The sequence below is a fragment of the Aulonocara stuartgranti genome (genome assembly GCF_965226115.1).
Source record: "Aulonocara stuartgranti genome assembly, chromosome: 7".
NCBI lineage: Eukaryota > Metazoa > Chordata > Actinopteri > Cichliformes > Cichlidae > Aulonocara > Aulonocara stuartgranti.
In genome coordinates, this window is record NC_138945.1 from 29,599,561 (window position 1) to 29,617,624 (window position 18,064).

The 18,064-nt window shown below is 40.6% G+C and overlaps 1 protein-coding gene across 2 annotated transcripts in view; it reads left to right on the top strand.

Annotated features, from left to right (window-relative positions):
• LOC309709879 (5-hydroxytryptamine receptor 4) overlaps window positions 1-18,064 on the top strand; it is a 66,736-nt gene that overhangs the window by 2,396 nt on the left and 46,276 nt on the right. For both annotated transcript variants that reach the window (XM_082538787.1, XM_082538788.1), the window contains exon 2: window positions 16,788-16,869. In XM_082538787.1, coding sequence (XP_082394913.1) covers window positions 16,847-16,869 — 23 coding nt within the window. In that variant the 5' untranslated portion in view covers window positions 16,788-16,846. The remainder of the gene's footprint in view (window positions 1-16,787; window positions 16,870-18,064) is intronic.

Sequence of the window (18,064 nt, forward strand, 5' to 3'; positions counted from 1 at the left end):
CAGCCATTCTGCTATAGAGTTGCTGTTGTGCTTGGGATCATTGCCCTGTTGCATGACTTGGTTTCAGCCAACCTTTAGCTCTCGGAGAGATGGCCTTAGATTTGACTCTAGAATGTCGACATGGTCGACTGCAGTGACTGCAAGATGCTCAGATCCCGTGGCTGCTAAACAAGCCCAAATCAAATGTCAACTGACTTTGTTAATTGTTGTGTGGGGTTGGAAAAAGAGCTACCACTGACTGTACTTGAACTAGCATCTCAGTGAGTGCAAGTAGGGCTCCAAAGGTCGATCAAAGAACTTCTTTGAGAACTTTTCCAAACCCAAAAAATGTTGACAGTTTGGTATAAGGTATTTATGATAATGTAGTGTGCTTATGATAATGCAGCCTCCCTGGGAAAGTCTATGCCAGGGTGCTGGAAAGGAGAGTTCGTCCGCTAGTCGAACCTCGGATACAGGAGAAACAATGCGGTTTTCGTCCTGGTCGCGGAACACTGGACCAGCTCTTTATCCTCTCGAGGATACTTGAGGGTGCATGGGAATTTGCCCAACCAGTCTACATGTGTTTTGTGGACTTGGAGAAGGCATTCGACCGTGTCCCTCGGGGTGTCCTGTGGGAGGTGTTGCGGGAGTATGGGGTGTCTGGCCCATTGCTACGGGCCATTCGATCCCTGTACAACCATTGTAAGAGCTTGGTTCGCATTGCCGGCAATAAGTCGGACTCGTTCCCGGTGGGTGATGGGCTCCGCCAGGGCTGCCCTTTGTCTCCGGTTCTGTTCATAATTTTTATGGACAGGATTTCTAGGCGCAGCCAAGTGGCGGAGGGCTTTCGCTTTGGTGGCCTCAGAATCTCATCTCTGATTTTTGCGGATGATGTGGTTCTGTTGGCTTCATCGGGTGAGGGCCTCCAGCTCGCACTGGAACGGTTCGCAGCCGAGTGTGAAGCAGCGGGAATGAGGATCAGCACCTCCAAATCTGAGGCCATCTTTCTCAGCCGGAAAAGGGTGGAGTGCCCACTCCGGGTCGGGGATGAGTTCCTGCCCCAAGTGGAGGAGTTCAAGTATCTCGGGGTCTTGTTCGCGAGTGATGGGAGAAGGGAGCCGGAGATCGACAGACGGATTGGGGCTGCGGCTGCAGTAATGCAGACGCTGCACCGGTCCGTAGTGGTGAAGAGGGAGCTGAGTGTAAAAGCGAAGCTCTCAATTTACCGGTCGATCTACGTCCCTACCCTCACCTATGGCCACGAGCTGTGGGTAGTGACCGAAAGAACGAGATCGCGGATACAAGCGGCAGAAATGAGCTTCCTCCGAAGGGTGGCTGGCCTCTCCCTTAGAGATAGGGTGAGAAGTTCGGCCATCCGGGAGGGGCTCAGAGTAGAGCCGCTGCTGCTCCACATCGAAAGGAGCCAGCTGAGGTGGTTTGGGCATCTGACAAGGATGCCCCCTGGGCGCCTCCTGGGTGAGGTGTTCCAGGCATGTCCCACCGGGAGGAGGCCCCGGGGCAGATCCAGGACACGCTGGAGAGATTATATCTCTCGGCTGGCCTGGGAACGCCTTGGTGTTCCCCCGGATAAGCTGGAGGAGGTGGCTGGGGAGAGGGAGGTCTGGGCCTCTTTGCTTAGGCTGCTGCCCCCGCGACCCGGCCTCGGATAAAGCGGATGAAGATGGATGGATGGATGGATGGATAGTGTGCTTGTTTTTCATCAGATATGATGCGGTGACATCCACTGTGGCAAGACATCTACACTTTGGTCTTGCCTTATCCAATTTATGTGGAGGCTGGAGCTGCATTTAGTCCCAGCTGCGTTTAGTCTTTTTCTAATGTTACCGTTTACTGTTGTACTGCTGACATGCTAACTGATTGTAGATTTTGAGATGTAGCTCTTGAATTGATCTCGTTTCTGTGAGCGTTGCACAGTCTGAACTTGGGGTAAATTTGCCGGACATCCACTTCTGGGAAGACTGCGCATTGTTTTAACACACACCTGAATGCTCCAGACTAGCAACCTCCCAAAGTTTTTGTTTTGATAGAGGTGCTCACATTTGCCGATAATCAGTTAATCAAGTGGATTTGATGATCAGTACCATGCTGCTTTCCACCCTCTTAATTCTTATGGAAGCAGTTATTGTATATGTACTTTCTCACAGGACTACATAAAGTCCTGTGAGGAACTTTCTTTTTCATCTGGGTGTACATTGTTTGCACACAGGATGCATCAGCCATTGTTTAATTCCACTCTCTCGTAATAAATGAACTTTACGTGGCTTCAAAAATAAGGACCACTAGAGCGTCATTGTCTTTTTTTAAGACTAAATACCCCCAATCCTGTATCCTTTGGTAGCATCTGGTATAGGAACATAAAGTAAATTTTAGAAATCAAAGCATTAATTTTAATTTACTATTATTAGACAACATATGGTACCAAAATTATAAATCATGGTAAAAAAAAATTCTAATTTTTTTTATATTAGAAGAAAACTCACACTCCTAAGGGAGGTGCAAATCCAGTGCTGGACAGCAGCCAGCAGACTGAAAGCTTTGACCAGATTACAGGTATGGGTGTCTTAAGGTGAATCGGGCAGATGAAACAGGATAGTGTTTAGAGACAGTGAGTGAACTAGAGTGACCTTCCAGCAGTCAAACAAGATTTTAATATTTTAAGGTCCCAGAAATAGTTAGTTTCCTGGCTCTCCCATCACCTGCTCTACTGTCCTTATTAGCCACTCTCTACAGACATGTAGGAAAAAGCCACCGCCTTCAGGCTAAATTTAGGCCATCTGTACAAATGCCAACTCATTAGCCTGATTCCCAGCATGGACCAGGACTCATTCATTATCAGTGTTACCTCACCCATATCCGTCTTTTGCATCTCAGTTTATTGACAAAGATAGCTTATCGTAATATGTGCTATAGTAAACAGACTACTGTCAACACAGATATACTGTAAGTTCTTTGTTTTGGTGTCCTGCTAATAAAAACTGGAAATGCTTTTACATTTTTACAGCCAGTAAACATAAGTCATTTGATTTTGCTTATTGTTGTCTGTTTTGAAAAACAGCTTCCACTGGCTACGCTTGAACTAACATCAGCATAGTAAGTAGCATAGTAATACTGGTCTCTCCGTATTACTTAACATGTTATATATGGTGATAAATCAATAAATAATGGTGACTTATTAGACATGCGTGTGAATGACACTGCTGACAGCTGATTAGTGTTCTGAAGATTGCCTGAAAGTACCCTGCACTAAGTAAACGACTGAGCTACATCCCTGGTCACTGATGTTCGCTTGTCATGCTCTAGTGACAACCGAACATGGTCATCATTTCCAAATTTGACTGTTATCAGATACTAATCTAGGTGAGGGAGCTTCTAAAGCAGATAATAATCTGCTGTGCAGAGGTGAAACCTGAGCGTGAGCCTCGTGTTTGGTGCAACAGGAATTAAATGTCAAATTTGTGATTAAAATGCCCAGTAAAAGAATCCTGTGACTACAAAAAAGGGTAGAGTTTCATTACTGGAAAAATGTATTTTTTTATTTTAAGATAAGAGATAAGATAAACCTTTATTAGTCCCACCCGTGCTAAATTTTTTGGTCACGGCACAAAGTTAAGAGCAGTGAAAATTAAGAAAAAAAGAAAAAAACAATAGAATAGAATAAGATACGATAAGATAAGATAGAATAACATACTATACAAAATAGAATAAAATATTATATACAATAGATACAAATAGAATAAAATACTTTGTTATATTGGGAAAATTGCACTTGGTACTATTGCACATCAGGGAGACAGGGCAAAAGTGTGTGTGTCTGTGTGTGTGTTTCCAAGAAAAATTGAATGAGACTTTTTATTCTGTAGAGAGATGCAAAGTTACTCGGAAACAGCTTGTCACATGCTTCTATTCTTGGTGATATATACAGTTGATGGTATCGGTTTTTTAGTTAAATATTATCGCAGTAAAATTTCGTGAAAGAAGAACTTCAAATGGACCATCAGATAGGAGTTCAGCTTCAATAAATGGACCTTTGTTAAAAAGGAGGCCATGCAAAGCAAAGTGAAACATTAAACATCCTTGAATTAATGTCATTCAGCATGACTTTTAAATAGTTGTTTCCTTTATCACTTCTAATTTTAATTTGGTCTAATTTTTTTCTTGGTATTGTTATTCCTTTTATTGCATAATAGTTTCCTTGAGTGTCTTGTAAGTGTGAAGTCGACACTAGCGCTCTGAGAAAAACTAAGGTCCAAAGTAGGTGATAGCACTTGGTTGATCTTTGATTTCCATAGCCTGCCTGCCTTTTCCACACAGCCTCTGTGCATGCATGCTTATATGCTGCACATTGTACTGTATTATTTACTCATTGTCCATTCTTCCCCTTTTCATTTCTGAGCTTGCATGCTGATTGTGACGAGCACGCTCGATTACTCGCTCACAACCCATTACCCACATAGCTTTATCCACAATACACACTCCATGTGCTTAGACTTGCAGCTTGTTCCAGTCATGCATGTAGCACACTAGTGTGTGATTTAGGGGATCGCTGTGAGGACAGGGTTTGAATATTAGAATATTACTAGAATATCAGAATCGCATATAGATGTTAATTTGAGTGTTGTAACTGTGCTCCACAGATGATCAAAGAGTTTTTTTTCTTTATAGTATACCTCTGAAATCAAAGAGAGGAACTATGTACTCTCAAATGAATGTAAATCAATTGAGAACTGGAAGTTGACTGAGAGCTTAGTTTTTGTGAAACATGTAATTATAGTTATCAGTGGAGTTCATCTGTTTTCAGCTGTAGTTGATATTCTAACAATTTAGCGATCCTCTTATTTTTGGCTGCTAAGTGCGATGTTAAATTAAAAAAAAAAGCAAAAAGCGAATTGTTTGTAGATGTCAGCTGGTTATAAAAATACCAGACCAACTGTCCTGTTCTGACATCAGTGCTACATCTTTAGAGCTTTTGTTAACAGAGAAAGAAGCTTGTGAGTGGAGTATGCGTTGGATTTGATTTACTGCAGTCATCTCTAAATTGCTACCTAACACTGGAGCCTAGTTTGAGATGTTTTTCCTGTTTGACTGGTGTCAGTTGCTTTAGGTGACTAATACAGCAAAAGTAATTAATCTGTTTGTGTAAAAGTGAAATATTATACAGATTTTTGTTTCTTTCTGAATTTCTGAAGAACTGGGTACTGTATACTAGTGCTGTATAGCATGGTAAGTTATAGTTTAAAAATCAGGTGGTCCATTTAGTTTATAGCTCTCTAACAAAAGGAAAATTGTGGCTCTTGAAAATCTGACAATTCAACAGTCTATTAAAAGCCAGTAGTTCTGGAGTTCTAGAGAAACAATTGTCTTGGATTTCTTTGCTGTTGTAGACTGATTGCAAGTAACTAGGGTGACCAGCTTTTGATTGCAAGGTACTTGCACACCAATCAGAGTCAAACAGCTTTTTGGACGTCGAGTATTGGAGTGGCTGTATGTAGCTCAGGAGGTAGAGCAGGTTGGTGGTTTGATCCCTTTGATCTTGGGTACGATACTGAACTCAGAGATGCTGTTGTTAGATAGAAAGCACGGGTAGGAAAAAGTGCTTGTGTGTATGTTGTATAAATCGCTTTCAGTGCTCACTTAGTTACAATAGTAAAACGCAATATAAGAACCAGTTCATTCTGAGTAGTTAATGTGATTTTCTGTGTATGTAAATGGCAACAGATTTGCGATTTTCATCTGTTTATCACAGTTAATCATTCTGTGGTCACAAACAGATTGCGTGTGATTGCCACCTTGAGCACATTCAATCACAAAGGAGCTTGCAAAGAAAAGCGTCTGGACTTCTTTAAGTTGCTTGAAGACGTTTCACCTCTCATCCGAGAAGCTTCTTCAGTTCTAAGGTCAAATGGTGGAGAGTCCCAGATATAAACCTAGTGGGAGTTTCCCCCCACAGAGGGACAAAAGGACCCCCTGATGTTCCTCTAATTGCCTGAGCCAAGGTGTGAAACTGGGTGTGGGTCCCAATCAGCCAGGGTTTCGGGTGAGCTCATTGTGAAATCTGGCCCCACCTTATCATGCGAATTTTTCTTTGCAAGCTCCTTTGACTACGATGACCTGGATGACTGAGAACCTTCACAGACATTCAATCACAAACTGATTTCAGATTGGTTCCATTTCGTTGCCATTTCACCATCTGACTGTGACAGGTCACAGACCTGATTCCTGTCTCTAAAACAACCGTTTTAACGGAAACCGGACTGCAAACTCATTGCACACCGATGCAATAATTTCGTTCTGCTGCGGTCCCCATTCACTGTTTTGCATAGCGTGACTATAGCGTTAGATGACAGGATTTATGAAGATCCGCTTGTAGTCACTGAAGCTGCCACAAGCTTTTCACAATGATTGTGTATAAAGTATGTGTACTAGTCATAATTCAGCTGAAAATTGTCCAGTAAACCACAGACTATGCCTCCTGCCTGCTTGCATGATGATACCAGTGCAGAAGTAGTTTTGTTTTGAAACAGTTTATAGCCTGTAAAAGCTAATGTCCTCAAAGCAAATGGCACAGTGACTCATAACAAAAGAAGTGCAACGAAACAGGGAAACAAAAGCAAGTTGGTACACTGGAATTTCTTTATTGCCATCAGTTAGCCCTAAACCACAGAATCAGAATGTAGAATCAGTATGTAGATCTCTCAGTGTCTTATTTCCTCCCATCAGCCCAAAGTTAATTAGTTTCCTAAAGCTTGCCATTATTGTATGCTTTTATTTTGAAAAAAAGAAAACTAGGGTAAATCTGAGGAATTCATTTATATGGTAGTGCTAAATTGGGTCACCAGAATCAGAGTTACCAGGTCCCAAAGCCACTCAATACCCAGAGTAACTGCTAATAAAACACCAAAGTACTAATTAACTAGCACAAATGGATCTACCGTGGATTTGCACCATTCATCCAAAAATATATTCACTTTTCATCTGTCATTTTTTGTCATTTTTTGTGTAAAATGCCTGTTATCCTGACTGGGTGTGAATTTATCCAGTTTACATTTCATTTCCAATTATTATGACACACACAAGTAGTATTGAGAGGGGGGAGCTGGGTGGCTCGGAGGATTACAGCACAGTGTGTGAGTGTGTGTGTAGGTGGCTGGCATGTTGGCGTTTATACTGTAAGCGCTGTTCTAGAATCACTTTGGTTGGATTTGGATACAGGCAAATGACTTAATTGGGAAAGATGAAACAAAATGATCTTTTTATAGATTTATGGATGTGTAATATGGAACTGAATTAATATAATGAATGCCAGAGCTGATATTTTCTTGCTATCGTTAGTATTAACTTGCACTCCACAGCTTCAGGTGGTGAGAAAAGCCTCCCCAGCAGCAGTTTGCTTACTCAGACCTTACTCTCAAACAATTAAAACTGCAGGATGAAGGACTGAAGATCATGATACGTGTCCTCGGCAATGGAGCGAGAGGCTGCTCCTCCACATGCAAGCAAGCAAACAAATGTGCATATGGGCACACACAAACGACTCAACAAGCTCACAATCAGAGGTGTGAGAATATGTGAGAAGTATTTAGGTCCCACCTGACAAGAGACAAGTGAGAATTAAGGAGGAATTAATTAGTTGCCTTTACTTCTTTATAAGCAGTACAATGGTCTCCACACACTGCTGTTGCTGTTTAGCAGAAAAAGAACATTTGCAGCTTTCATATGTTTGACAAATAATAGCATTAGCTCACATTTGTCAGAACAAATTATTTGAATTTTATTACACATGCTGGGAAACCTTCACTTTTACAGAGTTTGTAAGTGTAGCATGAAGTAAATTTTACAGCTTACAGTGACAAAAGTGATTGCTTGATAAAGAAGACTATAGTTGTACATTGATTGTTCTAGATTGTCTTTACCTTACTGTCTTCCCATTGATATAGAGTTAGAGTTAGTTAACAAGCACATTTCCAAAAGTCTAATGAACCGCTAATTGTTTGTTGCATTTCTTATCTGTGCAGTCCCGTATTCTGGCCTTTGAAGAGGTGTTTTAGTATTTACACACATTTAATAGTGACTGTCAGCGTAAATCAAGAATCACAGAAGTGATTCTGTGTCTTTTAAGGCAGCGGTCCCCAACCTTTTTTGCGCCATGGACCGGTTTATGCCCGACAATATTGTCACGGACCGGCCTTTAAGGTGTCGCGGATAAATACAACAAAATAAAACTAGTACCGGCACCGAAAAAAAGAAAATTTATTCATAACACACATGAAAAGACCCAGGAAAACCGAGTAAACGATAAAAACGATAACAAAATAACACTGAAAACCGATAAAAACCCTGAAAACTATACATTTCACACCTGAGCTTCAACTCTCGCGGCCCGGTACCAAACGACTCACGGACCGGTACCGGTCCGAGGCCCGGGGGTTGGGGACCGCTGTTTTAAGGGATATCTTTGACTGGGGCACAAACCTGGTGGAAATTAATATCCACATATTCATTTTTTTTTTCACTTTGTGCAGCCCAGCAGATCAGGAAGATGCCCAGATGGCGAGTGAGCATCTTCTAAATGCAGCTCAGTTCAGATGAGTCTGTCAGTTCTCCTGCATCATCTGACTGCCTGTTTGTTTTTGTTTGTCACTCAGCCTCTGTCTGCATCTATACAGTCTACATCTATTAAGACATAAAGGTGTTTGTATCGAGAAGATACGTGGATCTGTTTGAAGTTGTGCGTGTATATGATGTGATATTTATTTATCTTCATTTTCTACTGTATAGCTGTGCTATGATGTTGTAGGCCACACAGTGCTTGCATCTCAAAACCACCTGTGGGTACTGGGTTGATTTTTGAGTTAATTTTCCTTTTCTCTCACATTATTTTTTTTTTTCCGATTATTTCTTCTTCCATTTCAGCACAAATCTGTCTGTCTCAATCCTTCACTTTGAACTATCCAACAGAGTTTTGTCTGTTGATAACTACCTATATATTATCTAGTACACTACGGCACATAGTAGGCCTATTTCCACAGAACAGTTTGGTACTGTTACTACAACAAGTCTGGTCTACCAGTCCCTGGCTCGTCTAATGCACATGTTTAAGATAGGCTCTGAATTGTGCATCCATTACTGTCAGAGTGTAGACAGATAAAGCAATTAAAGTTCATGGAACAAAGTGTGAGTGTCAGAATAGTTGAACGTGGGCTGTAATATAAAAGTGCTTTGAGTGCTCTCATAAACAGCCCACTTCACTTCGAGTCCGAGTGACGCAAATTTTGTCTGCGCAGACATCTGTGGACCCTCCAACTTTTTTGTTTCTGTGTGGACTTTTCAGCTTGAGCACTACACTACAAAATACCGACTCATCGTACGCTCTCAACATGATGCTCTGAGTTCCGACACATGTAGCACTGTGCATCTCAGAAGTGGCTTTTCTCCCTTAAAAATAAAAAAAGTGTTTTGTTTTGGGGGTTTTTAAACAGAAGCTACATCGAGTTTCACAAAGCAATTGGGGGTGCCAGGAAGTTAAAAGCAGGAACAGCATACAGACAGTATAAAAGATGAGTGCCAGTCATTGGTTTTAAACTGTCGATTTTGGCTATAATTACCTTGTTTGGATGAAACGGTGGAGTGCTAATTTGTCAGCTAATGCTAGCTGGTTTGGTTAGCAAGCTGCACTCATAAATTGCCTAGGGGAACACACAACGCTCATACTGGCTAATTAGTGCTACTAAATGGACTAATAAAATGATAGCATTTTATATAGATAATCCATTAAAAATGCTGATGAAAACTCACTCTAATCAGAGTTTTTATCAGGGGTAAATTACCCATAAAGGTCAAAACTATATATTTCTTACTGCGCTGTAAATATGCCTTTTAGTGCTGTAAATTTAGACATTTTAACATGAGTCAGCTGACTGCCTTTTGGAGCCGGCTTCAAGCGGCACCCCAAGGAACAGTAGCTTTTTGTTTCTGCTTCCACCTTTTTCAACTCTGGAGTTTGCTCTGTGGAACTGCATAAAGAAGCTTTCTTTATTTTTTTTAAAAAAAAAGATCACATGTAGATCTAAACACTCTGCAGCTAAAACGCTCCTGGTGTATTTTGAAACCATGTGCAGGATAAAAAAATTGTATTGACATTCAAAGACATCCATTTATTCTGCTCTTATCGTTACTTGTCTATCTATTTAGGAGGATGTCCAGCAGATCCACATAACATTGCTCTTGTAAATCACAAACAGCTGCACTAAGTCAAGTCAGTTGCCCAGTTACTCCAGAACAAATGGAAAAATGAGAATGAGAAATGCTCTTTCTTTTGTGCACCATCTAGCCATCCATCTTCTACTACTTATCTAAGTCTGGGGCACAATTTAAGGTGTTCCCAAGTCAGCCAAGAGGTGTAATCCCTCCAGTGTGTCCTCGGTTTGCCTCAGGAAGTCCTCCTGGTTTGACATGCCTGGAACACCTGATCTAGAAGGTGCCCAGTAGGCATCCTGGTCAGATGCCCGAACCAGAGTAAACCAACGGGTCTACTCTATATTTCTATATTCTGTCTTTCTCTAACACATCCTCACTCTTCTTCCTTTTCCACTGATAAGTTGTTGGGGGTCATCAAATGTTGACCCTTGCAGCTCCTTCGTGTCCATGAATTGAACATATTTTAAAATGCTCAGTCTCCTGGCTTCACCTGTGTTGACCACAAAGAATCACGTGCATTACATTTCCTCAAATGTAGGAATGACACATTTTTTGTTATTGAGCCAAAGCAACTGAGATAAAGAGACATGGCGCACTGGTTTCCTGCCTTATTCCTTTTATTTAGGCTCAGAGCCTATGATGGCAGTGACGGTGATATTAACATTAAATAAATGTTAACATTGTCAACTGTTGAGTATGCTGCAGATAAAAAGGAGACATAAAAGCAATCTAGTGCCTTCGTGCTCTCTGCTTTCCAGAGTTCATCCTGTTCTGTTTGGCTGTCAGTCAGATGTGAAATGGACACGGTGAGCTGTGAAAACACACCCCCCTGGACTCACATCATACAAGAAAATTGCAGTCAGAAATATGGCTCATCTCTCCTCTCCCTTTCCTCCCTTTGTAGGAAATTCCAGATTAAGCAACTATTTTTCTCATTTCCGACATGTGAGTAACTGAGTGAGCAACGACTAGCAGGGTGGGTTGTGTTTGTTTTGTTGTTGTGGCGTTGATAGCGTATGAGTGTGTTTGTGGCTGAAAGAGGAAAAAATGCTGATTAGTTTGCTGTGAACACCATTTAAGATGCAAACAATAATCAGTAAATTTCAGCTGACTATTGAACACGGGCTGAATGTAAAGCTGAACACCATCCAATCTGTGCACCATTGTTTAGCTGAATTATTCCTTCAGGAACGTCACATTCACCTATTTTTACTGTGTTTGTAATCAGTGGTTTTGTGTTGTAATTGCTACAGATTACGGACAATCGGCTTAGCTAGAACGTGCTCAGATGTCTAATGAGCCGGGGGCCAGCTAAAGGTGTTAGTATACTTGTTTGAGCCTGTTGAATTGGCCAGGTGTGTGATTGTGAGCAAAGAAGCAGGGTTATAGGTATTTTCTCTTGAAAAGCTACGCTTTACAGGGCCTCTAAAGTTGACTTTTATTTCATTATTTATGCTTTATGGCCTGAAATGCCGCAGTTTTGATTTACACTGGCCATTTTGTTAGGTACAGCTGTTCAACTGCTCATATCTAACCAGCCAACCACATTGCAGCACCATGACCCAAACTCAAAAATACAATTTGTTGCAATCAAGGTATGCAGAAAAACGTCTCTGAACCCACAACACATCAGTTGTGAAGCAAATTGCCCAAAGCAGCAGAAGAGCACACTGGGTGCTAGGGCTGAACGATATATCGCATTTGCGATAATATCGCGACATGATCAAGTGCAATTTTCTAACCGCAAAGGCTGCGATTATACTGCGATTATATTATACAATTCATGGGCTGCATCCTCCTGAGGCCGCATTTGTAGACCGATTACGTCACAGCGACGCGCCGAAGGCTGTCCAAATTACTACCATATCCCAGAATTCATAGCGCGGCCCAGCCAAACTCCAGTTTCCAGCAATGGCGGCCGCTACTAAGTTTTAAAATTACTCATACTAATCTTTCTGGGTCACAAAATAAACTTTTAACATATTTTCAGGCGAGAAAGTAGTTGTGTAAACATCAAATATCTGCTCGGTTTATCAAGATATCCCATATTTGCAAAAGTGCTTCGACGTTTTCAGAGGCGTCTGCTACCCACCAGCTCGACAGCTAGCCGGGAGCTCGAGGGTTACTCATGCGGCCGAGAACGGCACAACTCCCGGCACATCATTTTCAGATCACCGCGGAGTTTCGCTGCTCGGGTTAAACGTAATATATAAGTCACTTAGACAACCTAAAAATGTTATTGTTGGGCTTTTTTCAGTGTTTTGTTTGTTCGTGAGTAAATCGGTTTGGCTGAGATTAAAGTTATTAGATTAGATAAAATAAAACTTTATTAATCCCCCGGGTGGGTTCCTCCTTGGTTTTCACACAGCTGACTAAACGTCAAACAGAAAACTTATTAAACAGAAGTATGAGACAGTCGAGAATTTACACCAGTGTCTGGTTATATTTTAGATAGCAAGAAGCAGACGGCCGAGTTTATTAAACTCCACCGAGACAGCGGTGACGCTAATCAGAACTAGACCGTCCAATTTCACGCCTTTAAATTTTAAAGGCGTGTTTGTGTGTGTGTTTATACAATTGCTATTATGTTTGCACTTTATGTGTAATGTTACTGACTGCAGAGATCAGTAAGATGTGTGTATTTTTTATTTATTAGTTTTATTTATTTAATATTATTTTTTAATTGAATGACTGTCTAGTAGTTCACAGATGTCGAAAAACTGAGTGTGGTAAAGCCACTGATTTTGTTTATGTATATTTCTGCAATCTGCACATTGTACTGACTTTCATTTTAATGTTTACACCAGGGTTCCTTGCCAGCACTTTATGCTCAGATGTTTGTAAGCTAAAAATAAACTATTGTGTATGTTCAAATATACTGTTGTGATTGAAGAAGTTAAATAAAAATGTCAGTCATCAATTCATGCATCACCTCATGTCATCATAACAGAGGTCTGTCTTCCAGGAAAGAACAGTTTAAAATTAATGTAATATAGTATTGGCCATACTATATGATGTATTGCTTGTCTTTGTTTAATAATACAGAAGACAAATACCTTAAAAAAATAATCGCATCGCAATCGCAATATTGGGGCAAAAAATCGCAATTAGATTATTTTCCATAATCGTTCAGCCCTACTGGGTGCCGCTCTTGTAAGCTAAGAACGGGAAACTGAGGCTAAAATTAACGCAGGCACGCCAAAATGGACAAACAGAAGATTGAAAAAAAAAGGCTTCCTGTTTTGACAAGTCTCAATTTCTGCTGACACCCTCAGATGGTAGCGTCAAGCACCATGAAAGCATGAATCCATCCTGCCTTGTATCAATGGTTCAGGCTGCCGGTGAAGCTATGATGTGGGGGATATTTAGTGGGCACACTTTCAGCTGATTAAAATGAATAAGCGTAGCTGTAGTTGTTGACCATGTCTATCTCTTTATGAGCCCCCAGAAGATTTACCTATCTTCTGATGTCAGAAATCTCAACTAATCTCAAACTGTTTTATTGAACATGTCCAGATGGGCTTTACAGTTACAAGATCTCACTGCAATAGAGCACCTTTGGGATGTGATGGAGGGGAGGTGCATTCTATGCATGATAGAGACAATCTGCAGCAACTGTGTGATGCTGTCATGTTAATATGGACCAAAAGATCTGAGGAATGTTTCCAGCGCCTGTGTCATGAAGAATTAAGGCAATGTTGAAGGCAACAGGGGGTCCAACCCCATACTAGCAAGGTACTTCAAATCAATGCCTGTATTTTTTTTTTAATAAAGACACAGTGATCGTGGAATCGTGGATTTAAAAAAATGCCTGTGAATACTGCCCAATATGGTGAACAACCCATTCAGGAACATTATGTTTTTAATAATCTATCCTCACGAGTCCCTTATGTGTTTGAAAAAAACCCTAAAACTTCTCGGCTCTTGTAAGTACAAATGGTATGCACTGTATGCTCTTAAGCAGGATGCAGCGGAGGTGGTGTACTCTACCTGGGTCATGTTATTTCTCTAATTGCTTTAAGGAAGTGGAGCATTTGATAAAAGACAGATTGAACTTTCTCTGTTTTGTTTCAGCCCACTTGTTCAGCGCCACTATATTTTTCATGTCTAGTAAATGTTATGTACAAGTACATACGTAAGTCTGGACAGGTCAGAGCGAGAAAAGCATTGCTTACTTTTTAAGCCAGGATTAAGACTCATTATGAATCAGATGAAATAAATTAATATTAATTTTAAAATCTACACTATGTGTCTTATTATAGTCAACACAGGAACAGACACGAGTTCAAATTCAACTTAAAGCTGGATAATACACAGATATCGCATGCAGTAAACTGTAATCTGTCCACAGGAAGTAAGTACTGTTGACAGGAGCGTTGGCTTTCACAGTCTGTCAGGTAATGATACTGACCCTCAAGTGCAATAAGCTTGGACAGGGATCATAAAACGGCAGAAAAGCACATGTTGAAATAGGTGCTTAAAGCTGATAAGGCATCGGCAACTGTGCCAATGAAAGGTTGTTCCTCATGAACAGATGCTTAATGTCACATGTGAGAGCATATTCTTCAAGTATTTTTAGAGGTTTTTTTTGTCATTTCCAGTCAAATAGTATGCAAACACTATACAAACAAATAGTATGTACTTTTGTCCTGAGTTGGTGTAATATATTTATGAATCCTAACCTTAACATCAGCTGATAAGTCTGCCTCTTTGGTTTGACATGAAAAAGATTTCAATGGGAATCCAGTCACAAGAAAAAAATGTCTAATGTATCACATTTAGCTGTAGCTATGCTCCATGGTGTATTAGTTTTAAGTAACAGCTGTGAGACTCAGAGATTCCTCCTCTTTCTTTACTATATTTTTAACCCAGGGCTTGTGACTCTGGTATCCTAGCCAAACGTAAAATGGAACTCTAACATGCGCTTCATGTTGCAGAAGCATCATTTCCTAAACTTAACCAAGCAGTTCTGAATAGTAACACAAAACAGTGACTGAAAACAAAAAGAAATGTGACAGAGAAAGAAACTAAAATCTAAAATAATGATACAGCACTGGATACAGACCCCAGACCTTGTAGAACTTGTTAGTTTTTTTTTAAGGCAAATCACAATTTTCTTTGATGTAAAAGTGGTATATTTCTCACCAGCAGTAGGGAGTTGATACTGAGTTTTGTTGGGATTGCAGACACTGAGCCCAAAAATAAATTGGCCATCCCCAGAATTTTTCCATGGCCATAAAGTTGATATTTGTTGTCCAGAATGCATGTAGCCATCCATGCATCCATCCATCCATGCATCTATCCATGCATCTATCCATGCATCCATGCATGCATCCATCTATCCATGCATCCATCCATCTATGCATCTATCCATCCATCCATCCATCTATCCATGCATCCATGCATGCATGCATGCATGCATCCATCTATCCATGCATCTATCCATCCATCCATCTATCCATCCTCTTCACCTTATCTGGGGTTCAGGGTTGTGGTTGTGCGCGAGTCTATCCCATCCCATATCTGTCATACACACTGGAGAGTTTGCCAATCTATCACAGATGCAGTAACATGAAAGATGTAACTATGACTACACTGATTTTTTTTCTGAAATCATTCTCTCATTCAGTCCTTCTTACTTCTTCTTTAGAGAGTTCAGGGTGTGTTAAAAGCACAATTCATTTAGCCTTTTATCAAAGTGTTTAAAGTGAACAGACGTTTTTTTCCCAAAATGAATACTTTTATGGCTGTTTATGCACTCTTTTCTCTCGTCCATCTGTTATTTCTCTTCCAGTGCCAAGCATGATTGTATACAGTGCTCGGATAGGGATAGTGCGGCCCTCATGGTACACTGCAGATTTACTACTTATTTGCACTACTACTGCTACAGACCTTTGGGTTGCATTAAGTGCGCTATATAAGGAAAAGGAGTAAGAACCATACATATGCAAAACACGAGAAAATGGCTAACTCACTATCTAATAGCAAGTGAAGAGCAATTTCTGACTCAGATGTTCAAAAAACTGCTCGATAACTCTAAACCTTGATAATTCTTTGACTTTTAAAGTGGTCTCACTAGGATTGCTTTCTTCATTGGCATAATTAAGAGCAGCAAACGTAAACAGCATTTCTTTCAACGGGAGAAACAAAGGTTTTGATCTTTACCAGTCCCGGCAGTCCATCAGTAGATGGAATCCGACTTTTGACATTCATGAAAAGGAAGTAAGAAAGGAGAATTTCCCCTTGTGGTACTCACTCATGTATGATATTATTATTTCATTACCAAGATAAACTAACATGCTGATTTAATCTGGCAGCAACAGCTGCTGCCTGCCCGCTGCAGACTGTTTGCCCTATAAATATCGCACGTTTTCAAGCTGTGATCTAATTACTTATTTGAGGTACAAGTACCACATTTTTGGCTCCTTAATGGGTGCCACAAGATGGACAAACAAGAATGTGAAATCCAGTCAGTTCAGATTCAAGAAGGTCAACTACTATTTTCAGAAAAATGCAGACTTACTTTAGGAGCCAGTAACATTACATCATGGTTGTGTGTGTGTGTGTGTGTGTGTGTGTGTGTGTTTCAACAGGGCTGTAGCATGGGGTGATGAGGACTCTCCTTTGCTAATCTCAATGCAGATGACTAGTGATGGCCACAGCATCACCTCAACAGTAAGTCATAACAATCATAAGCCAAGTATGTTAAGTCCCTGCTAACTTTAGCATGAATTTCACAGTTTGGGGCTTTTTGTGGTTTATTTCAATTGTTCTTTTTCCAGGATAGAATTACTGAATAGCATGCGACTTTAATTACTTTAAAGAACAAGAATTGAATGCACAAGTTTGAATATGTTTTGGATTTTTCTCTAATCCGAAGAGGATCAAAAGTATACACAGAGGTTCAAATATATACATACACCTCCACTAATATTTAGTTAAATGTTCCTTAGCAAGCTGCACCGCAACTAGATGCTTCAATATCCACTGGTCAGATGATTGAGCATTATTTCTGGCAGAATTAATAGAGTTGGTTTTTAAATTGGTTTTTATGGCATGGACCTGAGTTTTTAGCACTAATTTTCAGTAGGGTTGAGGTTAGGGCTTTGGGAAAGCTGTTCCAGAAGCTTAATGTTAGCCTCCTTTATGTATTCCCAAGCCAGTGTTGTTGTGGTGAAGTCTAGAGTTTGAAGGTAGTCTTTCCTTTTCATTACTGCATCCACTTTGTGTACCAGTACAACTGGTAGTAAAACATCTCCAGAGCATGATGCTACCACCACCATGCTTGATAGTTGGCACAGTGTTTTTACCTTTACGTCTCCAAACCTGTGGCCAAAAAGCTCAGTTGTTTTCTAGTCTGACCATAAAGCTTTTCCCAAGAATGCATTTCGAACTTGAAGGTGTTCATTTTGGAGCAGGGGCTTCTTTCTTGGTTGGCACTCTCTCAGTCCATTAGTGAAGTAGTACCTGTGTTGATCCTGAACATCCTAACCAATTTCCTTTCATTTGAGGGGGGCAGTTTGGGTCTTCTTCCAGACCGTGTTTAAAGATGGCTCCAAGAGACCTTCCTAACTTGTGTAAACCTACAATTCTTCTTCTTAGATCTTCACTGACTTTTCCATTGTCAAACAAACACTTTTTCTGCTGCCAAAAAGAAACTACCAGTTGTTGCACTAATGAGCAGTGTTGGGACTAACGCGTTATTAAGTAACGCGTTACAGTAACTACGTTATTATTGTGGTAACGAGCACGGTAACTAGTTATTATGCCAAAACCGGGAACGCGTTACTCGTTACTGGGATTTAGATAGGCTCGTTATTCGTTACTTCGTGTGGCGGCTATCGCGGAGCTTCCACAGATTCAATAACAT